This window comes from Labrus bergylta, chromosome 19 (genome assembly GCF_963930695.1).
Source record: "Labrus bergylta chromosome 19, fLabBer1.1, whole genome shotgun sequence".
Lineage (NCBI taxonomy): Eukaryota > Metazoa > Chordata > Actinopteri > Labriformes > Labridae > Labrus > Labrus bergylta.
In genome coordinates, this window is record NC_089213.1 from 25068016 (window position 1) to 25087870 (window position 19855).

Below are 19855 nucleotides of genomic sequence, written 5' to 3' on the forward strand. Positions count from 1 at the left end.
CGCGCCAAAACTTAAAACAAAGGAAGATTGGCCTGGCCGCCTTCCTGTTGGGTCTCCCTCAGGTTCCGGTCCCCCCTTTACGTCACACATAGGTGTGAAGTACCACAGGGGATTCTGGGATAACGAGTCCTTTTAGGCCTCTTTGTGATCTCAGTGAATCACTCAAATGAGGCTTCTCACAGATGTGCAGGCCCAAGTCCATTGTTTGACTGTCCTAAGCCTGCGTGGCCCAACACCACTAAAAAACACTTAATTTAGGTTTTATTCTCTCAATGTTTTCTTTAACTTGGAAGCAAAACTTTGTGATAGTTTCAGTGTTAGCCAGTATGGTTGTGTGCTTCATTATCCCCCACCCCGACTCTGTCAGCATTAAAGACCTGTCATGGTTAGTAGTGAAACCCTGGCTACTTCAATGATAGTCACCAGGTTCAATTTTTTGGGAATGCCTGTAAGTCCTTCTTTGCCAAGACTGTGATGAAAGTATTGATACCACACTTATGTTTGTATGGTAAGCAGCATACAGTTACAGCCACATTGTTAGCCAAGCATTGAATAAAGCCTATAAACTCTACACCGCTAACCTGGCTCAGTTACAGTGCTTCAGAATCCAATTACCAGCACCTTTGAACATCACTTTCTGTGACCTGTGTCTCGTTCATACTAACTGATTTAAAAACCAAATAAACATAATAGATGTGCTTCTCATATGTTTAACTATTCCTTTTTCTGGTCCAGTCTTAAACTGGTTCAGAACCTACCATCAGGAAAGGCAGTTCTTTGTGTCCATTGTGAACTAGAGCTGGAAAAAAGCCAGTGTCCAGCTGTTCCTCAAGGGTCTATTCTCTGACCACTACTTTTTTTTTTTTTCTTGCTCACACTCACTCATATTATTTAGAAGCTCAAAATTAACTACCATACCTATGCAGATGATTCACAATTATACATATTACCTCCAGAGGACTTGGATCCCATACATTCCCTCACTTCCCAGTCACAGAATTGCAGCTCATCATCTCAGATCTTTGTCCATTGATGGCAAGAACAAAGCAAAAAAACCTGGGTGTTATAATGGACAACGATCTCAATTTAAGAAAGTGTCAGAGACATGAGTCAGCTTACAAAATCAGCATTTTGCCACCCAAAAAAATATATCAAAACTCAGGGGCTTTCTGTCAGGGTCAGATGATGAAAAATTAATACATCAATGTAGCTGCACAGATTCACACCTGAACCAAAAAAATACAAACACATCATCTGAGTTCTGAAATATATCAATTGGTTCCCGGTTGAAACTAGGATTGACTTTAAAATGATGTTACTTATGAACACAGTTTGACTTGACTTCTGTAGTTTCATTTATATTTTTTATTTATCTTATTTATTATTATTTTCATGGTCATGTGAAAAAAACAAGCTTTTTTGGATGTAAGTGATTCATCCACCCTGCTGTATCTGAGCTGCATCGAGTGTTGTGAAAAAGTTTCTTCTCTTCACATACTTCCGTCTTTGTCTTCTTCAGGAAAGTGACTACTTCACCCCTCAGGGAGAGTTCAGGGTGGACAAAGCCGGTTCACCTACTCTGCTCAACTGCCTCATGTACAAGATGTCCTATTATCGATTTGGTGAAATGCAGGTAAGGACACAGTTCTAATAAAAGACGTAACCTGCTGGCCAGCAAAAACATTTTTTGAAAAAAGTTCCAGTCTGCATGTCTTTGATGAATGTTTCACCTCCAGACGAGGCCAGGCAGGTCAAAGAGAAAACTCTCCTTTGAATGTTTTCAGAGGTTTTGGGGGGGCGGGGGTTATGATCCGATTTGTAGCTACAAATAATTTTAGTTCCAGTTCTGTGCCAGGATCAGAAAGTAACAGGCAGCTGCCACCACCAAAGAAATGTACGGCTACTGTATATAATCCAGCATGCAGCATTACCAAAGAATAACAAGCAGCTGCCACCAAGGTGTAACACTTCCTGCTACTGTATTCTAAAAGCAGAGCAGGCTGATAGACAGGCAGAAGAGGATTTAAGGAGATGCCTTTCTGGAGCTCCCGAGGTTCTGAGAAGAGGCTGTGGAGTGGAAAGAAAGGATGGAGGGGGAATACGAAGGGATTGGCTTAGGCTTTGAAATGTGCCACGGCTACTTCTGGCAGGTAGCGAGGGGAGATGAGAGGGATCCTTCTCTCCGGGACAACAGCTCAGCTGAGATGGAAGAATCAATGCAGCCACCATCCGTAGACAAACAGCCATAGCTCTGTGTAGCTTATGCTGCTGTTTTAGAGTGACAAGGATGGAGAGAGAGAGAGAGAGACTGCAGCATGTGAGGAGAGAGGGAGGTGAGGAGGGAATGAGTTAGAGTAGGGGGGCTGCAGATTAGATTTACAGAACAGGATGTGACAAGGAGAAAGTGAGGCTTAGAGGACATCAGGAGAAAGACAATGAGTAGATTTTGTTGAGGTATTCAGGGTAGTGGAGTTTTTAGCTGAGTTAAGTCAATGAATAATACAGCACAGAATAGAAAGTAGGGACTCCAAATCTCCTGCAAATCCACTGATTTAATTATTTTTCTTAACATTTTAACGTCTCGTTGAACAATGCTAATAAATACTAGTCAGCAGACTAAACTGTTGTGACTTATAATAATTAAATACCACACAGCGTGACCACTGAGGCTCTCTGAAGGCATACATGAGGTAATGTAGATGGAAACACAGAGAGAGAGAAAGAGAGAGAGAGAGTGGGGACTGAAGAGAAATAAGGAAACAGGGAAGGTGGTAGGAGACTGTAGCTTTGAAGATGGAGGTGACAAGGGCAAATCAAAAGTGAGGAGGACGCAGTATGAGGAGCAGCCAGAGGCTTTAACAGCAGAATGGGAACAATGAGAGGCTGTTATTGGATCATACTGAGGGTAATGGTGGCATAAGGGTAGACTGACAGGCTGCACTGTAAACTAAGTGCTGTCAGACTTTTTGTTTTTCTTTTTAAAACTGTTTTTGATCTAGTTTGTATCTGTCCAGAAAAGATGCTTCTTTTTCTTCCTAAGAGTATGTCATGTTAAAGTTTTGTTTAAATAGATGGTACTGCGAGAAGATGAATTACTCCCTTATGTCTGAATGTATGAAGTCTAGTGTCTGGAAAAGGGAAAAGCTAATTTGGCTGTTTCTTTTTCCTACCCAAAAACCTTTTTTTGTTTTTGTCACCTCGAGACAAAGCCATCCTAGCTACTTCCTGGTTTATAGTCTTTGTGTAGTGCGAGCTAAGCTAATCATCTGCTAGCAATGACAAAACAGGCAAACCTGCATGACTCCATGCCACAAAATTATTTTATGATCACAGTGTTTATACGCTCATATAATTACCTTACAGAGACCAAACTGTTGAAATGTAGCGTTTATTAAGACAGTTTTGGTATAGAGTAAGAGTGTGGCCTGTTATTTAATTAAAACTGTTTGTTTGTTTTTATTACCCTGCACTATGTGATGTGTGTATAACTACCTTCATTCTATTTCCATTTTTAGTTACAAAATCTGAACTATTCTTTAAAATATATTTAATGCAACATTTTAACCAGAGCATATAGCTAGCTGCTAGCTGCTATCTGCTAGCTGCGTAGTCTAATGATATTCCTACTCCTCTCTAAGCTCGACTTCCGGACGCCACCTGGTTTCGACCGGACCCGTAACGCAGAGATCGGCAACAAGGACATAAAGTTCAAGCACCTGGAGGAGGCGTTCACCTCAGAGCACTGGCTGGTCAGGATCTACAAGGTCAAGAAGCTGGACAACAGAGAGCCGCTGGACCACAAGCCTCGCAGTGTGGTGCCCAAGCAGAAGTACACGTCCAAAAAGGTAGAGAGAGACATCGTGTTTGAGAGGTTTAAATATATTTATATTATATATATAGATATGTTTTTCTCTCCAGGTCTTAATCTGGTTTTTCATCAGTCCATCGGTCCAGTATGGCGGGCTCGCTACACAAACTGAACAGATTATGATTAATCTATTTTATGACTAATAAAATAAGTCCTTTATTAACTTACTCTAATAACACAGGCTGCGAAAAACAATTACGCACATGACGGGAAGCTCATTTAGAGTTTAGAAATCCTGCAAAAAAAATAATTTCATCCCTGATTTGTGCTAGAAAAACATTGTGTTGCTTGCTGTCTGCCCGCATTTAACCCTAGTTTATCATGTATGTGAATTTATAACGTCGTTTTTAACTTGTTTTTAGTAGCAATATGTAACTCTGACACCTAGCGTTTAAAATTGGTACTGCAGTCCAAATTCAAAACGTTATCAATGAACTGAAGTCATAAATGATAAGAGTCCTTTTATTCAATTATACTTCAAATATTCTATTCTGTATTTCTCTCTCTCTTCCACCAGACTGCCAAGAGGAAGCGAGGACACATCAGGAACAAACTTGCCCTGAGAAAAGGCAAGAAACTCCAAAAAAAATAATGATGACCATGGACCCTTCTAGGAAAACAAACAAATGCGAAGAAACCTCGAACAACCAATGAAGAAGAACACAGGGCCGTTTATCTGGCACTTGGTACTCGAGCGCTTCCCATTAGAGCGCTACCTTGTGGTGAGGAGGTTGAAGTGTCATATCTGGCTAGTTCCAGATCTGTTGTCTGTTTTATCCTGAGGATCTTTGTCTTGCTCATTTTTTTCTGCATTTTTTTTTTCTTCTGTTTTTTTTTTTTTTTTTTTTTACTTAAATGTGTGTCGAGGCATCGGGCTGCTCTACTTGGTTCTGTGTCGGTTACTTTTTGTGATACGTTGATTAACTGCTTATCAGTGCGAGTATCTGGTTGAGAGGATGTGAAGTTGAGGAAAAGAGAGAAGACTTGGAACATTTGCACCAAAGACCCATCAACCTTGCTCCATGGCACATGTGAACTCATCACTGAGAGAGGAAGCGCAGGAGTGAAAGCTAAGGACTTGTTCCTGACACGTGTACAGAGGAGAGTATGCGGTATGGAGGAACATTTAGGCACAGTTCATCTGTAATATTAACCCTTTTATTATCATCGTCATCTCCTTTACGTCTGCCTGGCTCCCCCGTCCTACTTTTCCAACAAAGTCCTCAAAAAAAAAAAAAAAAATTGGCCTAATGTGTAAATATGTTGTGTACAAAAAATGTCTAAAAGGATGATAATATATTGGATTATTGTGGTGATTTTTAAAATATGCAGTTTTTTGTTTTTCTCTTAATTTCTTTGTGATTTTTTTTTTATGACAGCAAATAGAACAGTGAATGCAATAATTCTTGTAAAGAGAGGCCTGAGATTTGGTTGGAAGAATGAATGTGAATTTTTACAATGTTCCCCTTCGCCCCGGCCCTCTTTTTCATCTTAAATTGCATAGATTGTAGATTTCTGCTGCTGCTAGGGTTTTAAAGACGGAAGCAGGCAACTGTGTGTAAAAAGTAGTGATAATAAATTAGGCCTCCCGCCCTTCAGGGGGAGCTGTCTAGGTTCTGTGTGCAAAGCCTAGTGCCTCATTGTTGGTCATCATCGCCTCATTTATTTGTGACCGTCTACTTTTTTTTTGTAGTTTAGTTTAGCTCATCATTTTAGTGCTTCTGCCAGGCTGAGGCTTTGGAAAGTAGACTTTTGTTTTTCAAGATGTCTGGAAATATACTGCTGAACTGTGAAGAAGGGTAGTTGGTACACAAGCACTGAAACAAGGAAAGATCACAAAGGTCAGGAAAGAACACTTCCATCAAAGTCTGTGACAAAGATGGACGAAGTGTCCTCGTGTCCTAACCCAATACTGCATACAAGTGAAGAAGAGGTACTATGTGTATGTGGATCATTCTCAAACATGCCGGCAAGCATGAGGGCTGCAACTTGGTGTTTTCAAAGACGAGTGTTGTCCTCAAGATGTTAGGGGGAAATAGATAAATGTGATGCTGTTACGTATCTTGTTTTGACCAACCAAAAGTTTAAACACCAAAAAGAAAAAGCAGAAAAAAATCCTCCTGCAGGTAAAGATGGAACAACACCACTCAACTCTAGTTCTAAAAAACATGACATCATCCCAAATGTAGTTTATTCACAAAGAATCAAAAGCTGCTCAGCATTAGGAGTGTGTAACGATGTGTATTCTTTATAATGTCACTAAATGGGATAAAGGGTCAGATTGTTTCCCAGAGACCAACATGGCTTCTTGAACTGTCAGGTTTTATACGCCTTGACCTCCACCTTCCAAAAACTACAATTTACACTGACATGAAACAAAAATAGCCAAATCTTTAAACCAACCAATCAAAAACTAACGGGCAACATTTAAGAGTTAAAATAACAAAATAATTATTAGTGCTTATTCAGTCAATTTAAACATCTAAAGGAATCAGGCTGAGATGATTTGAATCCATGAAATAAGTCAAACTAGATACTTCCATTAGACCTTTAAAGTCTATGAAACATCTCTTTCTAATAACTCGCCCTGACTTTGTAAAATAAGTTTAATGTTAGAAAAAAACAACTCATACTGATATTAATATTTCATTGGCGTCATTATTACAAATGGTGAAATGACCCTTTAATGAGTTTACAGTTTCTGCTGTAGTGAACTGGCTAGACTAAATCGATCTTTGAATGCACTGATGATCTCCAGCTTCCATAAAACATCACCTTACTAGTGGACTCTTTTTCTCACCAGCCGACATATTTACCCAAACTTCATTCTTTAATTGAAACAAAGAAACGTTTCTCGTTTTTTTTCAACCTAAAATGACTAAAATAAAAAACACACAACATAAGTATTGTCCCTCTAAAGGGTTTACCATCAGGACACAGCTTCACTAGAACATGCATCTTTAACTTGTAATGTTTCAGGCACTGCACTGTTCTGTGTGTCTGGATTTACAGATGCCATGTCCAAACACTAGAGGTGTGCGCGCACACGTGCACGCTTCAGCAGTTTTTTTGTATCAAATAACTGACACATCAAAAGACTAACACATCAAACAGCAGAACTTGTTTTGTCACATCTCACAGAAAGTTACTTTTATAATTCCTATTACCTGTTCATTTCTTTTCTTTTTCTTCTCTCTGAGTTTCTTTGTTCTCTTAACTTTGAGCTTCCCTGAAACACAGTGTCATTACTCGGAGGCGTCACACCTTCGACAAAATGCCACATTGTTATTGTAACTCGCCTAAACTGTGTCACGTCCTTTGATTTCCCATGAGAGGAGAGAGTTCAGACTCAGCCTTAATGTGATGTACAGTTTTTTCTTTCATTTTGGGCTTCATTAGGAGCAGCTAAACGCTTCCTCTACTAAATTTGCTCATGTTTTAGTTTACTCAGTGCTGTCTGATGAAATCCCTCCCTCATCTTCAAAAGTTTACATTTTTACATTGTTGTTCTGTTCAGCCATCTTTAAATATACACCTTAATGACTAAACTTGTGTACGGTCTTTTTATTCATGTGTCCCCTTCCTGAAGCTTTATGTCATTTTAAACAGAACAAGCCTGAAACATGCATTTAGTATCTTCATTTTTTTCAGCGAGGTGAACAGAAAGCCAACCACTTGATGGCAGCATTAGCCTTCAGTCCAAGACGTTTGCTTCTGCTGCATTACAGTAAGTGGAAAGAACGACTTGAAGTCTGGGGATGGTTGCTAACCAGGTGGTCCAAGGGTGAGGTAAAATACTAACATTTTTAAGAGTTTCTCCACACACATACAACCCTTTGATTGGAAGCTGCATGTTCCTCTTAACAGATTATAATTTAATGACGACTTTGTATCTTCATGAAGTCCTCTGAAGGTGAATGATCCAGCCTTTCACCATGTTAGAAACACTTAGGGATTATAAATGATTTCATCTAAAAATTAAGTCTGATGGATGAATGAAAAAAAACAAACATGTCAGTGTCTGCATACCCTTAATGAGCAACTATTTTATACATTTAAATGCCATTTGTTACTGAAATTGTATACCTAATATCTTCAAATCATAGTTGTACATTTTGCTCCTGAAGTTTCTTACTGTTCTTGCTCTTACTTTGGGTTATTAAAGGGATACTTCAGCTGTTGAAACATGAATCTGTATTGACATTGGGGTCATATATGTAGTAGAAATGTGAAATACATTTTGAAGTTGGTGCCTTCTTGGCCTTGAAAAGGCAGAAAGTGTCTTTTTGGCTTGTGGGTGAAAGACACCAAATCCCAGAATGCACAGCACCGCAGGCCACTCCCACTAAGGTCCTCTATTTCAGAATCAGAAATACTTTATTAATCCCAGAGGGAAATTCGATCGATACAGTTTCTCCAAAATATACAGTATAGCAGTAGAAATATAGAAATAAAAACATTTACAGACATATTTACTTCAACACATAAGCCCATTTCCTCAACTGATTCAGACAGAAAACAGACTCTGTGTCTGTGTCCATAGACAAACATTGTCTATGAGCACCGACACGACCAGTCCGCCCCAGCTCCTCATCCTCACCGCCGCTGACAGGAAGGCATTATGTCTCGGCTGTTGAGCTGACAGCGGCCAGCGGCAGCAATATAGCAATATAGCGGCGAGACGGTCGCTGGCGACAGGCTGGTCTTGTGTCCCGGCGGCCTGTCGGCAGCAGCCATCTCACAGCTATATTTATATTTTTTCGCCATTATCAGCTTTCTCCATAGAGCCTGTTAGCATAGCTTCCACGCAATACGGCGGATGTTGAGTTTTGATTCTGGGAGTGAGTTCCCACCCACTGATCTGTGATTGGTCTGTAGCATCAGTGATCGAAAATATGAGGAACTAGCGTTGTAGTTTCACACCGCAACAGCTTCCAGTGACGCAAAAATCGTCACTGGAATTTTGCGTCACTGGAAGCTCCTTTTCAGACTTAGAAATTCAAAGATTTCACATCTCAGAGGAAAATGAGGGCAGGATGCACGACCATTCAAAAATACTACCAGGTTTCTAATGATACAAAGATTCATGCAAATGAGTGAAGTATCCCTTTAAATCACCTTGCGATGAAACAATGTGTATAAAGTCTCAGATGTTTTTTCAAGCTTAAGTTAGAGTTTGACTCTAGTCTGGATAGAAGGTGGACGTAGTTACTGTGACTTTGCCCACTGTTTGTTTGGACCAACCTTTCAAAGCCTCGAGTTTGCAGAATGGCATTAAGCCTTCGCCATCTAGCATATCTGGTGTGCTTGCATTAATCTTGAACCAAGGTTAAGAGGATGATGGTCATTAGTTTCCTTTTGATGGATGGATATTGGTGATGCTAGATACATAAATAAGGGGGAAGTAATTATAATAGAGTTTATTATCTGGGAACTTTGAACATGTTTTACTAAATCTATGGAAATCAATGAGTTCCTGATTAGAAGCTTGATTCTGTAGTCCTATCATTCAGTGAAGTTAAAAAAAGATTGCATCATCAGGATGATGTGGATTTTAACGGGGAAAAAGAGGCAGAGCTTTGACCTGCATTATGACAAATAAGATGTGGCTTGGCTCCTCTACCTGAGTGAATGATAAATATACAATCATCATTAAACACTTAGATGAAAATAACAGATGTGAGACATCACATTTAAAACAAAACAAAAAGTAGAAGGTCTTTATTTTTGTTCCTCTTTTATCACAATCATTTTCTACTTCAGTGAATCCTTTTTAAGATATATATTAAAAAAAAGAAATCTGTAAGTATCATGTAAGGCGAGTGTCATCAAACCGTAATGAACCAGGTCTGTCTTTCATGTTGTCATGGAAATGACGTATGCTACAAAGAGGCATCTGGCTTTAAATACTGAATCTGAGTATTTCAACTGAAAGCAGGCAGTCGGGACATTAAATTAAAAAAAACCATAAGGCAAAAAGAGAAAATAAGTTTTCAGTCAAGAACCCGATGAAATGGATCAAAGTTTAGATCTTTAAAACCTTCAGTTTGGCTGGTTACCCCAGGTCTCAGGGATTGTTATTCTGGGAGATTATCCACTCATCTTCGGAGAAAAAAAAACATTCCAGCAATCGGTAGCCTAGTGGTTAGTGCACGCGCCCCATGAACAGAGACCATAGTCCTCAAAGTGGGCGGCCTGGGGTTCAAATCCAACCTGGGGCTCCTTATTCCCCACCATAAAGGCAAAGAAAGCCCAAATATAAACCTTGAAATTAGTTTTTAAACCTTCAATTAACCCCTATATTAGAGCGCCTGTTTGTGTGTTTCTGCGAGCTCTCCTCATCCATATTCAAAAACAAGAAGTATGAACTTCAGAAGGTACAGGCTAAGGGCCAACTGAGGGCCACGGATACAAAAACAAAGGAAAGAAAAGATTCAAAGAGTGAGGACTCTGCCACAAACAAACTCATGTTTTTCTCTTGGAATAATAAGTGGCTAATGGCTGGAACAGCTGAATACGAGAGGTAGTAATGGAAATGTAAAAGGTCTGCGTCTCACCTGTTGGAGATTATAATATTTTGAGAGACCTTCAAAAAGAAAGGGCAAAACACGATGTAGTAGTAACAGTAAAAGATGGAAAAGAAGTATTCTATCTTGTGTAAATGTGCCCAAATACATTCATAGTGCAGACAAAACAATCACTTTCTAGAAGTTTACTTCATACTAACACACAATCTAATGTTTTACCTGTTGGTTTATATTTCATGTTAAGATTTATTTAAGGTGTCCTTATTTCCTGTAAAGCTCTGAGAGACCACCCTGACTGGTAAAAGCCATAGATATAAAATATTTAGTTTATTAAATCTATGGGAAAAGTGCTTTTATAAACAATTCATTTACAGCTACAGTATTATGTGTAACAAAGAACTTTTTTATATATTCATTCTAACGCTGCATTTTGAACTAAAAGCTTAGAACCAAACATTGACACTGTCCGAGAAACCATTAAAAAAAAAACCTGTGTAAAACATCGTGTGTGTGTGTGTGTGTGTGTGTGTGTGTGTGTGTGTGTGTGTGTGTGTGTGTGTGTGTGTGTGTGTGTGTGTGTGTGTGTGTGTGTGTGTGTGTGTGTGTGTGTGTGTGTGTGTGTGTGTGTGTGTGTGTGTGTGTGTGTGTGTGTGTGTGTGTGTGTGTGTGTGTGTGTGTGTGTGTGTGTGTGTGCAAAAAAGGCCTTGGCAAGGTGAAAAATAGAAATACTCTACTTTGAATAGTAATACTATTTATAAAAATCGACTTTTGTCCCAAGAGCTCCCACCGCTTGGTCCTGGATATAACAGTGAAGATCCCTTTTGGCACCTTGTATCTTCCTGTTAGTGTGTCACTCTGGGGAGTCTGTAGTCCAGGAGGACTCGGCTCCCTGTGTTTGATGTCCTGACTGCTGACTCAGCGTGGAGAGGCAGGAGATCACTTATTGTCCGCTAGAGGAGAGAGATGTGCTGTCCACATCGGACTGTTGTAGGTCCAACCGTCTCCCTGCACATGGGAACGAGGAAAAATGAAAGAAAAACATTGAGTAGATGTCAGTTAACCAAAATTGACCAAAGTAGTCATGCAGATGATTATAGTTTGACCTCTTTTGAGATATTATCCAAATTAATAGTTCTGCTTCTATCCAGTTGACCCAGTAATGATTTGAGAAACCAGAGAAGACAGGACTAATGCAGCACATTGTACCTCTTTGGTGAAGTATTTGGGAGTCCAGGGTTTGTTATCAGCCGCTCTCTGCCTCTCCTCTCCTCTCTGTCGCTCCTCCAGTCTGTGTTTGTGCTCCGTGGCCTCGTCCATGTTCCCTTCCTTCAGAGACTTGGTGACATGTTGCCATAACCGCCTTGAAATGAAAGTAGAGGGTAAGAGCAATGTTCCTTTATCTGGCACTACATAAAGTAACCTGTTTAGAAATCAGTATTCCTCCACCTGGATTCCATCCTGCTCTGTCTGTCCACAGGCCGGAGCTTCTTTCTGGTGACGGGTAGTTTTGTCGTGTCGATCACTTTGGTTTCTCCGCTGCTGTAGGTGAACTCCAGCGTGCCGTTCCACTCGCCCTGAGCTTTACACACGATGGTGTTGGTCGGGTTGTGCTTGACCTCTGCCGTCACTCTGTGTGTGCCAGAGACATTGTTGTTAATAATTTGATTTGTCCACCCAATTTTGTTTTGTACTCAAAATTCGATAACGTTTTTCATTATTTTATGAAGCACATTGAACTGTTGGAATAGTTAGCATTACTTATTCTTGTATCCTGGAACTGAATTACTTTATTTGTATGAATTGGAGCGCGAAGTGGAAACATTCTAATGAAAAGATTTAGACTTCATAATATCCAGAATGTTTTAAATATTGAAAAAGTGAAACAGCTTTAGAGCACAAAGCGAGACATGAGCCGCTGTTTCAGTTCATCCTTCATGCTCTGAGACTTTTTTGAAGCAGATGTAGACAGTATAAACAGTGAGTGAATATCTGTGTTTCACAGTTTGACTGACCGTGGATTTTGTTTTTGGTTCGATAAAGTCAAAATGGAAAAATATTTTGATGAAAAGTGCTTTACAAGAAAAAGATGCTTAAATAAATATGTGTAAAAAGGATTCCAACTGGTTTCAATGCAGAAGTTGCATGAAGTGAATGAATTTCATATCTTTCTGAAAATGGATATATCATTGTAGGCAGTATTCACCACATGTATTATTCTAATCAACAGGTAGAATAAAGGTGTTTAAATCAAGAGTTGAAAACCCTCACCGGTGAACCTTCCCTCCATAGAACGGCTTGGTGTGGAAGGTGACAGTGGCCGAGTAGCCGCTCTTGGCACAGTTGATGGAGACTTTGCCGCCTAGCTCCACCCAGGGCACGGTGAGGATGGAGCGGGCGTAGGCACAGGGTAACGTGAAGACGTACTCCTCATCGTGTTCCAGGAGACAGAGGACCCCTGAGAGGAGGAAAGAGAGAGGGAGGTTTATAAGATGCATGATGGGAACTCACATGCACAGAGACAGACAACTTCAGATAATAGAAGTTTAGAGATAATAGAAGTTTAAAGATAATAGAAGTTTAAAGATAATAAAAGTTTAAAGATAATAGAAGTTTAAAGATAATAGAAGTTAAAGATAATAGAAGTTTAGCGCTAATAGAAGTTTAAAGATAACAGAAGTTTAAAGATAATAGAAGTTTAAAGATAATAGAAGTTTAAAGAGGCTGATGTTCCTGCAGACTGCCTCACTTTTCTACAAAATGTCATATTTGACGATAATAAACAATCACTGCAGTTTGCTGGTGATGTCATGGCCCGTGTGTGTGTGTGTGTGTACTCTCTATTACATTAAAAGTATACTACTTTGTTTAATAAAGTCCCACAGTGACTATCCCACATGATACAAGCAGCTGATATCTCCTTCAGGCAGTGTGTCTCTGCGTCTCAGAAGAGAGGATATTATACTTTAAGCTCCTGATTGCCTCTCATGTTAGTCATCATCCGAGTCACACAGTCGGTGTACAAGTGGATTTATTTTTCTGATTCTCCTCTGCTCCTCACATGTCCATGAATAGCCTCCTGTTCTTATACCGTAATCACATGTTTACACAGGATCAATTGTGTGGTCCCGTCATGAAACAGAGAGAGATTAACCTATTTAGTCACAACACTGCTCTGTAGACATCATGTTCCAGTTTTCTCCTCTGTTAAGATGCCAGTCTGTAAGCCTCACCACGTGGAAACCAGTGAAAAAGGAAATCATTGAGTGTGAGAATAATCTACAAGTTTAGCGTCCATAATTCTACTTAAATAAAGTTCAGAAGTTTTATAATGAAAATGAACTTAAAGAATCAAAAGTCAAAGTATGAATTATGCAGAAGGGCTAGTGTACAAATGTTAAAATGTCGAGCTCACAAAGTGGGAAAGAGATCTTTTATCTGAAGTTTAGAAAAGAAATACATCCTCGGGGATTTTAAAGCAGTATTTAAGTAGAGCTGATATGAGCTGCTTATTCATGACCTAACTTTACTTTGACCAAGTTGACTTGACTTTACTCAGGCCAGCGAGGCACAACATGGGTCTGAATGTCATCTCCTTCAGTCTTCTGTTTTCTCTTCTATCTATTTATTTACAGTATATGTGTCTCTATGTATATGTAAGGAAATGTTTGGAGAGGGAGCAGGGGACGACATGCATCAAAGGAACGGGGTCGGATTTGAACCCACAGCCACTCTGTCAAGGACCACAGCCTCTGTACATTAGGAGAACATCATAACCACTAGGCTTTAGGCGTGCAAAACATTTTCTCTGCCATAACAAACAAGAAACTCCAGGAATGAGTTTCTGGTACTGAGACCCAATCTGACATGTGACCACAGGGGGCGCTGCAGAGTTGTACTGATGATTTTTAATATTAACTAATCTGTTGATATTTTTCACATTGAACAGATTAGTCTCTGACAGACTAAAACAGAGACTAGAAACAGACTAGAATAGAATAGAAGAATATAATAGAAAAGAATAGAAGAATACAATAGAACTTTATTTGTCCACAAAGTGGAAAATTGTCTTTTGCTTCACAAGAACAAGACAGAAAAAACATTATGACAAACAAGACAACATTCAAGCACAGCAGGAAACCAGGAGAGCGCCTGTAGTCCCCGACAACATCACAGTCAGCATGGTTGGTAATTTTAAAGGTCCCATATTATGCTTTTTATATGTTTTATATGACCTTTAGTGTGTTTTCCAAGTGTCCTGTACATGTTTAGGCACATCTATGTGCAAAAATTCAAAGTCCGCGGAAACGCAGCTTCTCCTACCTCCTCCTGTTAGCTGTAGCATTAGCTGCATGTAACGCTCGGTTCTAGCCCCCCTCGATAAAAATGTGTCCGTGCGGCGTCATTGTCAGTGTGATATCACTGATCTAAGCCCATTGGCTCGTTGTGGCAAGCCCAGCAGCTCATGTTGCACGCCCGTTAACTTCTGTAGCACGCCCACGATATGCCGTAGCCTGCGGTAGCACAGTAGTGCTAAGGTGCTAATGTTTATGCTCCCCTCGGACGGAGCCAGTGGCTGCATTCCCAATATGGTAAAAGAGGCGGGACATTTCCGAGAACCGTGCTGAGCAACTGACCAATAACGACAGAGCGGATTGGCAGACCAATCAGAGCAGACTTGGCCCACGTGGGGTCTAACAGTGTGGGCTCAACAGAGTGTAGCTGACGGACTCAGAGTGTAGAGGGAACAAGGAGGAGCAGTTCATGAAAACAGACACTTTTTTCAAACTTTATCTATTGTGAACGTACAAAAGTAGGTACATAGATTAAATATACGAACCCCAAAAAGGGCATAATGTGGGCTCTTTAATTATTTAGTATAATAATAAGCCAGAGTGAAAAGACATTTCATAAAGTTATAGGTTTAAAAACAGCCATTTCATAAAACAATGTGCAGTTAGAGTTGAGGGGGGGTCATTTTCTTCTTTATGAATTTAATAGTTTTATTGCATTTGGTACAATTTTTTTTTATAAACATTTTTTGTGGCTCTGAATCACCGACCTGATGGAAGCACTTTGAACTGGGAGTGCAGTGGATGAGAAGGGTCACCTGTTATGTCCTTCAGTACATGCCTGTCACAAAGTGGCATCTGTGGTTTCCCTATGATTTTACTCCTTCTCTACTCCCACTCTTGTGGTCTATTGGGGGGAAATGTTTATTATTGTTTGTCAAAGCTTCATACAGTTTCTTATAGGTTTTTTCAACGACACAAAATATTGAATGTACCGTCAGAGGGGGAAAAAAAACAGAAAGTCTCATTTGAGAAGCCTCTCTTATTCTGTGAGCTGACTCACCGTCTGAGCCAATTATAAACTCACACAATCTACTACTATCAGGAATAAAGTAACAAAGAAAAAGCCCACTAATCAATATTCTCTGTATATGACGGTCTCATTGTTCTCTGACGGCAGCACAAGAATCCAAACTGATGATCTGCTGCGTCACGAGCAGCTGACCGCTGATCAGAGGAGCTGTGATGTCTGAACGGATCAGGTCATACATCCAGTCTCAGTGGATATGGCTCAAGGACTTCCTGTGTCCCTGCTCAGGGTGACAGCCTACAGTACAGGGTGTGAAGGTGCTGACAGGTCGTACTGGATTATTGATCATGGGAGAGGTCTCGTTCTCTTTTAAAGGACACTGCCACTGTTTTCACATATGCACACCTGAAAAGTTTCTAGAGAATTTCAGGAGGGCTGACCCTGAAATAATCCTGATCTGGTCGTTCACACATGCACCTCACAGTGGGAGACTATCCCGGTTGAATGGTAGGGGGTTCATGGGTCTCCTTATGCAAGACGTGATGTAAAAAGTATGATGCGGAATTGGCAGATGAAGCAACCGAGTACACTAAATGACACCATAACAAGAATACCTATTGTTATGCTTGGTCTATCTGTGGGGTCCTTGGGGTAGGGAGGGAGTGCTGGGAGCGGGACGGAGAGGGAGGTTAGGGTGGGATATATTGGGGGAATTATTTTCCCTGCCCCCCTCATTGTCATTATTCTTGACTTATTTGAATACTTTCTGTGTTGTGGTAATCCAGGGGAGAGAGATGATTCAATCTTTGCTGTTTTCCTCCCTTCTTTTGAAATGTATTGTTTAAGGAGTTATGTATATGATATACTGTATATGATTATCCTCTCCTGTATATCTGTGGGCTGTTGTTAAAACCACAACATCTTGTTTTTCCTTTATTGTAAGTGACAATATTTAAACATAAATAATAAAAAATTGATCACAAAAAATAAAAAATAAAGAGCAGAGAAGAACATAATCGTACCAGTACCAACATCCTGGTAGAGCAGAATTTACTGAAACTACTTACTATGTTTCTAATGTTGTCTTTCTTTATGCCACCCTTAAAAAATCCTTACCTGTAAGATGATTTCACATTTGTCAATGAAGGAAAGAGAAAGTTCAAAATGAATCTAGAGTATTTCATCAGCTCACCTTCCCCCACCATGGACACTCCTATAGACATCCCCATGAACTTGCTTTTGGTCCACACGTGAGCTTTGACACACATCCTCCTCTCCTGACACTCGCAGTAGAAACCCGACACCGGTGGATGATGGGAGACCTGCTCGGCCACAAAGCGGACCCTGTAGCATTCTCCCGGGGAATCCTCGTCCTGCTGCTCCCACGAGGACCCCTGGTTGGATCTGACCAAAGGTTTGACTTTGTCCCGGGGCACCTCCCAGGAACAGTGGAAGGTCTCTCCCAGCACTGGGTTGTACGGCTTCTTGGCCACGGCTCCTTTGCGGCCCTCGTGGAAGGCGGTCAGGTAGTACTCTACAAAGCGTACGATCCTGTCCTCGGCTGTGGCCCCGGCTGTGATGGACAGGAACATGTCGGGGTGGGCCATGAAGTTAGCGTACATCTCCAGAAGTGATCGCTTTTCCAAAATAAATGTTGGCAACACCACCTGGACAATACAAAGAGACAAAAGGACGAGGATTATTCAGAGAGAAAAAAGAGTCAATACAAGAATCAGTTTCAGGGTCTTACCCGGGTGAGGTCCATGCCCAGTTTGAGCTGGGAGAGCAGGTGGAGGATGATGCTCCGCTGGTCGTCCAGGACACCCAGGTCCTCCTCTTCATTGTCCTCCGTATCTGTCACCTCGTCACTGGGGCTGATGTCTTCAAGCCCTGGATGGTGCTATTCAAACAAGAAAAAAAACTAAATATAGGGCTTTGCTGTTCAGACTATATGAGAGACCATGCTAATATATTGGGAAGGGAGCCTCCAAACATCAGACAGATATGTGAAATGCTAAACTGAAATCTGTATTTTATTTGAATAATATTGAATTTGTTTATCTAAATAAGTGACCCTGTGATGTTTCTCATGTACAGAGAGAAATGGTCTGTTGATATCCGGTGTAAACCAAAACTACATTGTATCTTAAAGGACCGTTACAGTGTAGAGGCCTGAGTTAAGTTTAATTTAACCAAAAGACAAAGATCTCGCTTAAGAGACCAGCAGGTTTAATACCACTCCAGAGGAGAACAGAGTTTGTTTCTAGGTGAAATTGAAAATGAGATTAATTTTCAGTTTTACTGTCCGACATAAGGGATGGAATGGAAACATGTCTTCCATTAACTTCTTCTGGTTAGATGATTATGAAAAAACTTAAGTTGTGTTTTAGAAGAGGAACCTTTACTGTAACAGATTTGATCTGCAAAGTACACACTGTTTAAGACAGAGCTGTGATAAGGAACACACAACTTTGTAAAGTTATTGCATCTGAATGTCTGGTGTCTTAACATATTCATGCAGCCTCTCCACTCTCAGCTCAAAGCTCACCAACTGAAGGTGTGAATCTTTAGAACCAGGTCACACAGTCATCTCTTAAAGAGCTGACCACTGTACTTCTTACTAGGACAGGAGTAAATAGTGCATTTGTTGGGAACCTTTTGCAGTTCTGGATGAATGCATTCATGTATCATGGTAATAAGAGGTCGAGTCCATTCAATGACACTGTGCTATGTGGATAACAAAGAAGTGTCAAACACATTTTTGAAAGCTGCTACATAATAAATGAATGTCATTTTAGTGTTCAAACATCTGTGACACATTCAGATCAGGAATAAAAAGGAGAGGAAACACACAACTGTAAAAACAAATATCTATTCTATCTGGAGTCTGGTGAGGATGACAGTTCAGCATCATCGCAGCGGTGACAGGTGTCGTCACACAGAAAAGGCCAAATGGAGGAAGATGAAGCCGTTTTCTTCCTCCAAACATCGACCTGTCCACCAAACTCATTTAGAGCTCAAAGAGGCCAGAGAGAGGCAGCCTTTAAATACCAAAGGACACAACCTCATTTACTTTTCACAGAAGCCCACTCATATTCCATTCAGCAATATCATCCCACCTTTCAAGCCCCTTTCAGCGCTTCATGTGCAGCCCTACACATCTCGGAGCAGCTGAGTGCCTCTTGACAATAGACGTACACAATGGAGTAAAAATACGGAAAGGTTGTAGTTGTGTCTTCCGTTTGTGTTCCAGCATTCAACTGGAAAAGGATCTAGTCGAGGTTAAAGAAGAGCTGATGCCTTTGATATCTCCTGCAGTTACTTGGGGCAGGAAGGAAGAAGAAAGAAGTTGATGTATAATGCAGAAAGTGCGCTCGAGCCTGTGGGCAACAACAACTCTCAGTGCACCCTTACTGCTCTATATCTTACCTTTAAATCTGTCCTTTTATACAACTCAATATCTTATTTCAGTGAAGCAGCTGCTAAAAAACAGCAAAATGACAAGGAGTGATAAAGGAATGATAATTGCATGAAGCACTCTTATAAAAAGGAGAATAACTGTAAAACTAGGAGAGCCTGCTTGAATGTTACCTGAATATTTCATTCCATGCATGCATGCAAAAAGCACCACATATCCACACTGAGTACACACTCTGCACCAAAACATTTCACACATAAGACATGGACACGCACGCACGCACGCACGCACGCACGCACGCACGCACGCACGCACGCACGCACACATTCACAAGGGAGCATGCTTGAACACACAAGTACAGGAGTCCCTGGAGCCTGTTTGGTATTCAGAGTGATATATATAGAAGTGGAGAGGAAAGGAGAGGAGGTAGTATAGGGGGAGGTCTGTTATGATTCCAGAGGTTCTAACTAATTAAAGAGGCTTCTGACAGAAACAGGAAATGACTGCTGAGGAGGTCGGAGCATCTCGGGTTCAGAAAAACCCTCCAGTGGATGTATTGGTGAATTTGATGGTTTGACACGAAGACTGTTTAGTTTAACTGTTTATGAAGTGGTTAATAATGTCTTCAATGATTAATGAATGCAGTGTGTGTGTGTGTGTGTGTGTGTGTGTGTATGTGTGTGTGTGTGTGTGTGTGTGTGTGTGTGTGTGTGTGTGTGTGCG

General features: G+C 40.5%; 2 protein-coding genes across 3 annotated transcripts in view; one reads left to right on the top strand and one right to left on the bottom strand.

The window, feature by feature from the left end:
* The window catches only part of LOC109988675 (dolichyl-diphosphooligosaccharide--protein glycosyltransferase subunit STT3B), a 95949-nt gene extending 88533 nt beyond the window's left edge, over positions 1–7416 (top strand). The window contains exons 14-16 of the mRNA XM_020640232.3: positions 1520–1633; positions 3639–3845; positions 4386–7416. Of these exons, the coding sequence (XP_020495888.2) occupies positions 1520–1633; positions 3639–3845; positions 4386–4460 (396 nt within the window). The 3' untranslated portion in view covers positions 4461–7416. The remainder of the gene's footprint in view (positions 1–1519; positions 1634–3638; positions 3846–4385) is intronic.
* An 806-nt stretch (positions 7417–8222) lies between these two features.
* Positions 8223–19855, bottom strand: part of LOC109988694 (oxysterol-binding protein-related protein 10) — a 72296-nt gene continuing 60663 nt past the window's right edge. For both annotated transcript variants that reach the window (XM_065948364.1, XM_020640267.3), the window contains exons 8-13: positions 17465–17614; positions 16907–17381; positions 12664–12850; positions 11842–12024; positions 11602–11755; positions 8223–11400 (exon numbers count right to left, since the gene is read on the bottom strand). In XM_065948364.1, the coding sequence (XP_065804436.1) occupies positions 11332–11400; positions 11602–11755; positions 11842–12024; positions 12664–12850; positions 16907–17381; positions 17465–17614 (1218 nt within the window). In that variant the 3' untranslated portion in view covers positions 8223–11331. The remainder of the gene's footprint in view (positions 11401–11601; positions 11756–11841; positions 12025–12663; positions 12851–16906; positions 17382–17464; positions 17615–19855) is intronic.